The sequence below is a fragment of the Agelaius phoeniceus genome, chromosome 4, assembly GCF_051311805.1.
Source record: "Agelaius phoeniceus isolate bAgePho1 chromosome 4, bAgePho1.hap1, whole genome shotgun sequence".
Classification (NCBI taxonomy): domain Eukaryota; kingdom Metazoa; phylum Chordata; class Aves; order Passeriformes; family Icteridae; genus Agelaius; species Agelaius phoeniceus.
This window is the reverse complement of record NC_135268.1, coordinates 73,032,506-73,042,875: the sequence shown is the minus strand read 5'-3', so window position 1 is coordinate 73,042,875 and position 10,370 is coordinate 73,032,506. Positions and strand designations below refer to the sequence as shown.

The window sequence follows — 10,370 nt, the reverse complement described above, 5'->3', positions numbered from 1 at the left end:
AAAAAATGGGGGGAAAAGCAGAAAAACAGGGAGAAATGGGGAAAAAATGGGGAAAAATAGGGAAATAATGGAATAAAATATGGGGGAAAATGGAGGGAAAAGGTAAAATGGGGAAAATAGGGAAAAATAGGGAAAAAATGGGGGAAATGAGAAAAAGGGGAAAAAAAAGATGGGGAAAATAGGAAAAATTAGAAAAAATGGGGAAAAATGGGGAAAAATGGGGAAGAATGGAGAATAAAAAGAGGGAAATAATGGGAGAAAATGGGGGGAAATGCAGAAAAATGGGAAAAAATGGGGAAAAATAGGGGAATAATGGAATAAAATATGGGGGAAAATGGAGGGAAAAGGTAAAATGGGAAAAATAGGAAAAAATAGGGAAAAACAGGGTAAATGAGAAAAAGGGAAAAAAGAGGGAAATAATGGGAAAAAAGATGGGGAAATGGGGAAAAATGGGGAAAAAATGGGGAGAAATAGGAAAAAAATGGGAAAAAATGGGGAAAATGGGGAAGAATGGAAAATAAAAAGTGGGAAATAATGGGAGAAAATGGGGGGAAATGCAGAAAAACAGGGAAAAATAGGGAGAAATTGGGAAAAAATGGAGGAAAAAATGGGAAAAAAGGGAAAAAATGGAAAAAATATGGGGGGAAATGGAGGGAAAAGGTAAAATGGGAAAAAATGGGAAAAATAGGGAAAAAAACATGGGAAAATGAGAAAAATAGGAAAAAAAAGAGGAAAATAATGGGAAAAAAGATGGGGAAATGGGGGAAATTTGGGAGAAATAGGAAAAAATGGGAAAAATGAGAAAAAAAGGGGCAAAAAACAGGGAAGAATGGAAAATAAAATGGGGGGAAGGGGAGAAAATGGGGGAAAACAGGGAGAAAAAATGGGGGGGAAATGCAGAAAACCAGGGAGAAATGGGGGGAAAATGGGGAAAAATAGGGAAATAATGGAATAAATATGGGGGAAAATGGAGGGAAAAGGTAAAATGGGAAAAAACAGGGGAAAATAGGGAAAAAAACAGAAAAATAGTAGGGGGAAATGGGGAAAAAAAAAAAGAGGGAAATAATGGGGAAAATTATGGGGAAATGAGGGAAATGGGGGAAAATTGGGAGAAATGAGAAAAAATGGGAAAAAATGAGGAAAAAATGGGGAAGAATGGAAAATAAAAAGAGGGGGAGAAGGGGAAAATGGGGGAAAAAACGGGAGAAAAAAAGGGGGAAAATACAGAAAAACAGGGGAAAAATGGGGGAGAAATTGGAAAAAAATGGAGGAAAAAATGGGGAAAAAGGGAAATAATGGAAAAAATATGGGGGGAAATGGAGGGAAAAGGTAAAATGGGAAAAATAGGGAAAAAATGGGGCAAAATGAGAAAAATGGGAAAAAAAAAGATATGGGGAAATTGGGAAAAATGAAGGAATTACCAGGAAATATGGGGGGGGAAAGAGAAAAAAAGGGTGGGAAATGGGAAAAAATCAGGAAAACCAAGGCAAAAAGCAGGGAAATGGAAAAATGGGAAATAAAGGGAGAAAAATGGGGGAAAAAAAGGGGAAAATGGGAAAAAACAGCAGAAAAATGGGATTTGGGGATTTGGGGTGTCTGGGGTTTGGGGTTTCCAGGATTTGGGGTATCCAGGATTTGGGGTTTTGGGAATTTGGTGTTTCTGGGATTTAGTGTTTCTGGGATTTAGGGTTTCTCAGGGATTTGGGGTTTCTGGGATTTGGGGTTTCGGGGATTTGGGGTTTCCAGGATTTGTGATTTCCAGGGCATTTGGGATTTGGGGTTTCCCAGGGATTTGGGGTTTCTGAGATTTGGGGATTCCAGGGGATTTGGGGTTTCCCAGGGATTTGAGTTTTCCCAGAGATGTGGGATTTCCTGGTTTTGGGGTTTCCGGGATTTGGGGTTTCTGGGATTTGGGGTTTCTGAGATTTGGGGTTCTGGCATTTGGGGTTTCTGGGATTTGGGGTTTCCCAGTGATTTGGGGTTTCTGGGGTTTGGGGTTTTGGGGATTTGGGGTTTCGGAGATTTGGGATTTCCCGGGGATTTCTGGGATTTGGGGTTTCTGGGATTTGGGATTTCTTGGTGTGGGGGTTTCTGGGATTTGGGGTTTCTGGGGTTTGGATTTCCCAGGGATTTGGGGTCTCCGGGATTTGGGGTTTCCAGGATTTGGGGTTTCAGGGATTTGGGGTTTTCCAGGGATTTGGGGTTTCTGGCATTTGGGGTTTCTGGGGTTTCTGGGATTTGGGGTTTCTGAGGTTTGGGGTATTTGGGGTTTGGGGTATTTGGGGTGTCTGGGATTTGGGGTTTCTGAGGTTTGGGGTATTTGGGGTTTGCGGTATTTGGGGTTTCTGGGATTTGGGGTTTCTCAGGGATTTGCGGTTTCCAGGATTTGGGGTTTCTGAGGTTTGGGGTTTCTGAGGTTTGGGGTATTTGGGGTTTGGGGTATTTGGGGTTTCTGGGGTTTGGGGTATTTGGGTTTGGGGTTTCTGGGGTTTGGGGTATTTGGGGTGTCTGTGATTTGGGGTTTGGGGTATTTGGGGTTTCTGGGGTTTGGGGTATTTGGGGTTTGCGGTATTTGGGGTATTTGGGGTATTTGGGGTATTTGGGGTATTTGAGGTTTGGGGTATTTGGGTTTGGGGTTTCTGGGGTTTGGGGTATTTGGGGTGTCTGGGATTTGGGGTTTCTGGGATTTGGGGTATTTGGGGTATTTGGGGTTTGGGGTATTTGGGGTTTGGGGTATTTGGGGTTTGGGGTATTTGGGGTATTTGGGGTATTTGGGGTTTGGGGTATTTGGGGTATTTGGGGTTTGGGGTATTTGGGGTATTTGGGGTATTTGGGGTTTGGGGTATTTGGGGTTTGGGGTATTTGGGGGTTGGGGTATTTGGGGTATTTGGGGTATTTGGGGTATTTGGGATTTGGGGTATTTGGGGTATTTGGGGTATTTGGGGTATTTGGGGTTTGGGGTATTTGGGGTATTTGGGGTTTGGGGTATTTGGGGTATTTGGGGTATTTGGGGTATTTGGGGTATTTGGGATTTGGGGTATTTGGGGTATTTGGGGTATTTGGGGTATTTGGGGTTTGCGGTATTTGGTGTTTGGGGTATTTGGGGTATTTGGGGTATTTGGGGTATTTGGGGTATTTGGGGTATTTGGGGTATTTGGGGTTTGGGGTATTTGGGGTATTTGGGGTATTTGGGGTATTTGGTGTTTGGGGTATTTGGGGTATTTGGGGTATTTGGGGTATTTATTTGGGGTATTTATTTGGGGTATTTATTTGGGGTATTTATTTGGGGTATTTGGGGTGCAGGACTCACCCAGATCATGGATTTGATGATCCTCCTGGTGGCCACCGTGTACTCCTCGATCAGCTCTGCCAGGTAATAGAGCCCGGCCGCTGTGGGGACAGCGCGGGGACACCGATGGCACCGATGGCACCTCGGGGGTGGCACCGGCCCACGGCGCTTTTGGGGACACCCAGGGGGCCCCAAATTCTGGGCTGTGGGAGCCCAAAGGTCAGGGAGAGCCAGGGAGCCCAAATCTTGGGGACACTCTGAGGCCTTGGGGACACCAAGAGACTCCCAGGCTTGGGGACATCCTGAGGCCTTGGGGACACCCAGGGACCCCAGATCTTGGGGACACTCTGAGGGCTTGGGGACATTGAGGGATCCCAAATCTCAGGGACCTTCTGAGGGTTTGGGGACACCAAGGGACTCAGAGTCCTGGGGACATCCTGAGGCCTTGGGGACATCCTGAGGCCTTGGGGACACCAAGAGACTCCCAGGCTTGGGGACATCCTGAGGGCTTGGGGACACCCAGGGACCCCAAATCCTTTGGACATTGAGGGCCTGGGGACAGCCACAGACCCCAAATCTTGGGGACACTCTGAGGCCTTGGGGACACCCAGGGACCCGAAATCTCAGGGACAATTTAAGAGCTTGGGGACACCCAGAGATCCCAAATTTTGGGGACATTTTGAGGGCTTGGGGACACCCAGGGACCCCAAATCTCAGGGACAATTTAAGAGCTTGGGGACACCCAGAGATCCCAAATTTTGGGGACATTTTGAGGGCTTGGGGACACCTCCAGACCCTGTGGTGATTTAAGGGTTTGGGGACAGCCAGGGGCCCTCATTGTTGGGGACACTCCGAGGGCTCTGGGACACCAGGAATCCCCAAACTTGGGGACATCCTGAAGACTTGGGGACACCCAGGGACCCCCAATCTTGGGGACACTCTGAGGGCTCAGGGACACCCAGAGACCACAATCCCTGGGACAATTTAAGGGCTTGGGGACACCCAGGGACCTTCAGTCCTGGGGACGTCCTGAGAGCTCGAGGACACCCAGGGACCCCAAATCTTGGGGACACTCTGAGGGTCTGGGGACACCCAGGGACCCCAAATCTGGGGGACACTCTGAGAGTTTGGGGACACACAGAGACCCCAAATATTGGGGACACTCTGAGGGTTTGGGGACACACAGAGACCCCAAATATTAGGGACACTCTGAGAGCTCAGGGACACTCAAAGATCCCAAATCTCAGGGACAATTTAAGAGCTTGGGGACACCTTGGGACCTCCAATCTTGGGACACTCTGAGGGTTTGGGGACACCCAGGTACCCCAAATCTCAGGGACATCCTGAGGGTTTGGGGACAGACAGGGATCCCAAATCTTGGGGACACTCAGAGCCCTCAGGGACACCCAGAGACCCCAAATCCCTGGCACAATTTAAGGGCTTGGGGACATCCTGGGACCCTCAATGCTGGGGACACTCTGAGGGCTTGGGGACAGCCACAGACCCCAAATGTTGGGAACACTCAGAGGGCTTGGGGACACTGAGGGATCCCAAATCTCAGGGACCTTCTGAGGGTTTGGGGACACCAAGGGACTCAGAGTCCTGGGGACATCCTGAGGCCTTGGGGACACCCAGGGACCCCAAATCCCTGGGACAATTTAAGGGCTTGGGGACAACAAGAGGCTCCCAGGCTTGGGGACACGTCATGGGCTTGGGGACACACAGAATGTTGGGGACGTCCTGAGGACTCGGGGACACCCAGGGACCCCCAATGTTGGGGACACTCTGAGGCCTTGAGGACACCAAAGGATCCCAAATCTTTGTGACTTTCTGAGGGCTTGGGGACACCCAGGGACCCCAAATCTTGGGGACACTTTGAGGCCTTGGGGACACCCAGAGACTCCCAGGCTTGGAGATATCCTGAAGATTCGGGGACATCCAGGGACCCCAAATGTTGGGGACACTCTGAGAGCTCGGGGACACTCAAGGATCCCAAATCTCAGGGACAATTTAAGGGCTTGGGGACACCCTGGGATCTCCAGTCTTGGGGACATCCTGAGAGCCTGGGGACACCCTGAGACCCGCAGTATTGGGGACACTCTGAGGGTTTGGGGACACACAGAGACCCCAAATCTCAGGGACTTTCTGAGGGTTTGGGGACACCCAGGGATCTCAAATCCTGGGGACACTCTGAGAGCTCAGGGACATTCAAGGATCCCAAATCTCAGGGACAATTTAAGGGCTTGGGGACACCCCGGGATCTCCAGTTTGGGGACACTCTGAGGGCTTGGGGACACTCAGGGACCCCAAATCCCTGGCACAAATTAAGGGCGTGGGGACACCCTGGGACCCTCAATCTTGGGGACATCCTGAGAGCTCGGGGACACTCAGGGACTCCCAATGCTGGGGACACTCTGAGGGCTTGGGGACACCAAAGGATCCCAAATCTTTGGGACTTTCTGAGGGCTTGGGGACACCCTGAGACCCGCAGTACTGGGGACACTCAGGGTGTCCTCAGGGTGTCCTCAAGCCCTTAAATTGTCCCCAAATCCCTGGGACAATTTAAGGGCTTGAGGACACTCTGAGACCCGCAATGTTGGGGACACTCTGAGGCTTTGGGGACACTCAGGGACTGCAAATCCTGGGGACACTCTGAGGGTTTGGGGACACTCAGGGACCCCAAATCCCTGGCACAATTTAAGGGCATGGGGACACCCTGGGACCCTCAATTTTGGGGACATCCTGAGAGCTCGGGGACACCCAGACACCCCAAATCTTGGGACACTCTCAGGGCTTGGGGACACCCAGGGACCCCAAATCCCTGGCACAATTTAAGGGTTTGGGAACACCCTGGGACCCTCAGTCTTGGGGACACTCTGAGGGCTTGGGGACACTTAGAAACTCCAAATCTCAGGGACATCCTGAGGGCTTGGGGACACCCAGGGATCCCAAATCCTTGGGACACTCAGAGCCCTCAGGGACATCCAGAGACCCCAAATCCCTGGCACAATTTAAGGGCTTGAGGACACCCTGAGACCCACAATGTTGGGGACACTCTGAGGCGTTGGGGACACACAGAGACCTCAAATCTTGGGAACACTCTGAGGGCTTGGGGACACTGAGGGATCCCAAATCTCAGGGACCTTCTGAGGGCTTGGGGACACCCAGGGATCCCAAATCTTGGGGACACTCTGAGAGCTCAGGGACACCCAGGGATCCCAAACCCCTGGCACAATTTAAGGGCTTGGGGACACCCTGGGACCCTCAATGCTGGGGACACTCTGAGGGCTTGGGGACACTGAGGGATCCCAAATCTCAGGGACCTTCTGAGGGTTTGGGGACACCAAGGGACTCAGAGTCCTGGGGACATCCTGAGGCCTTGGGGACACCAAGGGACGCAAATCCCTGGGACACTCTGGGGGCTTGGGGACAACAAGAGGCTCCCAGGCTTGGGGACACGTCATGGGCTTGGGGACACACAGAATGTTGGGGACGTCCTGAGGACTCGGGGACACCCAGGGACCCCCAATGTTGGGGACACTCTGAGCGCTTGAGGACACCAAAGGATCCCAGATCTCAGGGACTTTCTGAGTGCTTGGGGACACCAAAGGATCCCAAGTCTTTGGGACTTTCTGAGGGCTTGGGGACACCCAGGGATCCCAAATCTTGGGGACATCCTGAGAGCTCGGGGACACCCAGGGACTCCCAATTCTGGGGACACTCTGAGGGCTTGGGGACACCAAAGGATCCCAAATCTTTGGGACTTTCTGAGGGCTTGGGGACACCCTGAGACCCGCAGTACTGGGGACACTCTGAGGGTTTGGGGACACTCAAAGATCCCAAATCTCAGGGACAATTTAAGGCCTTGGGGACACCCTGGGATCTCCAGTTTGGGGACACTCTGAGAGCTCAGGGACACTCAAGGATCCCAAATCTCAGGGACAATTTAAGGCCTTGGGGACACCCTGGGATCTCCAGTTTGGGGACACTCCGAGGGTTTGGGGACACCCAGGTACCCCAAATCCCTGGCACAATTTAAGGGCATGGGGACACCCTGGGACCCTCAATTTTGGGGACATCCTGAGAGCTCGGGCACACCCAGACACCCCAAATCCCTGGCACAATTTAAGGGTTTGGGAACACCCTGGGACCCTCCGTCTTGGGGACACTCTGAGGGCTTGGGGACACTTAGAAACTCCAAATCTCAGGGACATCCTGAGGGCTTGGGGACACCCAGGGATCCCAAATCCTTGGGACACTCAGAGCTCTCAGGGACATCCAGAGACCCCAAATCCCTGGGACAATTTAAGGGCTTGAGGACACCCTGAGACCCGCAATGTTGGGGACACTCTGAGGGTTTGGGGACACACAGAGACCTCAAATCTCAGGGACTTTCTGAGGGTTTGGGGACACCCAGAGACCTTCAGTCCCTGCAGAAATTTAAGGGTCTGGGGACAGCCAGGGACCCTCAGTGTTGGGGACACTCTGAGGGCTCAGGGACACCCAGAGATCCCAATCCTTGGGGATACTCGGAGAGCTCAGGGACATTCAGGGATCCCAAATCTCAGGGACAATTTAAGGCCTTGGGGACACCCAGAGACCCTCAATCTTGGGGACACTCTGAGAACTCAGGGACACCCAAGGATCCCAAATCTCAGGGACTTTCCGAGAGCTTGGGGACACTCAAGGACCCTCAAATCTCAGGGCCACTCTAAGCCCTTTTGGGACACCCAGGGAGCTCCAGTCTCGGGGACACTCTGAGGCTTTGGGGACACGCAGGGAGCTCAAATCTCGAGGACACTCCGAACCCTTGCTGTCCCCGGGCCACCCCCGGGGTTCTCCCCCCTCCCCTCAGCCCTTCCGGCCCCTCCCCCTCCCGTCCCCTCCCCCGCCATATCGCGACACGGCCGGAACGGGCCCGATCCCTTCGCGCAGCCCCCGGGGCGCTCTCACCGATGGCCAAGGTGACAAAGGCCACCTGCACGAGCAGGGACAGCCAGCTGAGCACGTACATGAACCACATGGCGGGGCCGGGCCGCTCCCGGGGCCGCTGCTCCCGGTGCCGCTCCCGGGGCCGGTCCCGCTCCGCGCCCGCCGCCGGAACCAACGAGAGGCGGCACCGGAACCAACGAGACGTGAGGGGGAGAGCGGCAGAGCGCCCCCTGCAGGCCTGGAGGACTCGCGCGGCCTAAGGGGACACGGCGACCCCAAAATGTGCGGGGGGACCCCAAAAGTGTAAAGGATGACCTGGAAAAGGGATCCTAAAATGTGCAGGGAACCCAAAATGCACAGGGACCCCAAAACATGGGAGGGACCCCAAAATGTGCGGGGGGGGACCCCAAAAGGGTGCGGGGAGATGAGAAGGGGGAGAAAAGGCTCCTCAAAATCTGCAGGAGGAAGGAAATGGATGGAACCCCACAAATTGTTAGGGAAAGCCCTAAATGTATACGGACCTCAAAATGTGCGGGGACCCCAAAAGTGTGAAGGAAAAGCCGGAAAAGGGATCCTAAAATGTACAGGGACCCCAAAATGTACAGGGAACCCAAAACATGGGAGGGACCCCGAAACACGGGAGGGACCCCAAAATGTGCAGGGACCCCAAAATATGGGTAAGGACCCCAAAATGTGCAGGGACCTCCAAAGTGTGAAGGAAAACCTGAAAAAGGGACCCCAAAATGTGCAGGGACCCCAAAAGTGTGAAGGAAAAGCTGGCAAAGGGACAATAAAATGTACAGGGACCCCAAAATGTACAGGGACCCCAAAATAGGGGGAGGGACCCCAAAATATGCAGGGACCCCCAAAGTGTGAAGGAAACCCCGAAAAGGGGACCCCAAAATGTGCAGGGACCCCAAAACACGGGAGGGACCCCAAAAGGGTGCGGAGAGACCCCAAAAGACGAGGAGGGCTCCGAAAGTGTGCAGGGACCCCAAAATATGGCAGAGACCCCAAAACACGGCAGAAACCCCTGATCTGTACAGGGACCCACCCCAAAACTGTGCAGGGACCCCAAAAATCTACAGGGACCTCCTAAACTGTGAAGGAAACCCCAAAACACGCAGGGACCCCAAAATGTACACGGACCCCAAAACACGGCAGGGACCCCGATCTGTAGGGGACCCCAAAAGGACGGGGACTCTAAAAGGTGCGAGGACCCCCAAAACCCCACAGGGACCCCAAAACGCAGAGGGACCCCCAAAAGTGTGTAGGGACCCCAAAAAACTCACTGGGCCGGACTGGGAGGGGTTTGGGGTGCTCTGGGGTTTTTTTGGGGTCTCGTTTTGGGGTTCTGGAGGGCTCCTTTTGGGGTCCAGGGCGGTTTCATTTTGGGGTCTCGTTTTGGGGTCCTGGGGGGTTCATTTTGGGGTCCGGGTGTTCATTTTGGGGTCTCGTTTTAGGGGTGCTGGGTTTTATTTTGGGGTATTGGAGTGCTCATTTTGGGGTGCTCGTTGTAGGGTCCCGGGGGCTCCTTTTGGGGTGCTGGGGGCTCATTTTAGGGGTCCGGGGTTGTTTCATTTTGGGGTGTTCGTTTTAGGGTTCTGGATGTTGCACTTTGGGGTCCCGAGATCTTTTTAGGGCTTTTGGGGGATTCGTTTTGGGGCGCTCGGGGGTTCATTTTAGGGTTTCGTTTTGGGGTCCTGGAGGGCTCCTTTTGGGGTGCTGTGAGTTCATTTTGGGGTCCCGAGCTCATTTTAGGGGTACTCGTTCTGTGTTTTGGGATTTCGGGGTGCTCATTTAGGGGTGCTATGGGGTTCGTTTTGGGGTCTCTTTTTAGAGGTGCTGGGGGTTCATTTTGGGGTCCGGGGGGTTCGTTTTGGGGGTCTCGTTTTAAGATCCCAGAGGGCTCCTTTTGGGGTGATGCGGGTTCATTTTGGGGTCACGAGTTCATTTTAGGGCTTCTGAGGGGCTCATTTTGGGGTACCAGGAGTTCATTTTAGGGGTCCGGGGTTATTTCATTTTGGGGTGTTCATTTTAGGGTCCTGAGCTCATTTTAGGGCTTTTGGGGTTTCATTTTGGGGTGCTCGGGGGTTCATTTTAGGGTCTCGTTTTGGGGTCCTGGGGTCCATTTTAGGGGCCTGAGCTC

General features: G+C 52.9%; 1 protein-coding gene across 2 annotated transcripts in view; it reads right to left on the bottom strand.

Annotated features, from left to right (window-relative positions):
- TEX261 (testis expressed 261) overlaps positions 1-9,536 on the bottom strand; it is a 29,904-nt gene extending 20,368 nt beyond the window's left edge. Inside the window, exons 1-2 of one of the 2 annotated variants that reach the window (XM_077177911.1) lie at positions 8,243-9,536; positions 3,311-3,390 (exon numbers count right to left, since the gene is read on the bottom strand). In XM_077177911.1, the coding sequence (XP_077034026.1) occupies positions 3,311-3,390; positions 8,243-8,312 (150 nt within the window). In that variant the 5' untranslated portion in view covers positions 8,313-9,536. The remainder of the gene's footprint in view (positions 1-3,310; positions 3,391-8,242) is intronic. The other variant, XM_077177910.1, reaches the window with a different exon arrangement.
- Positions 9,537-10,370: the final 834 nt, after the last annotated feature.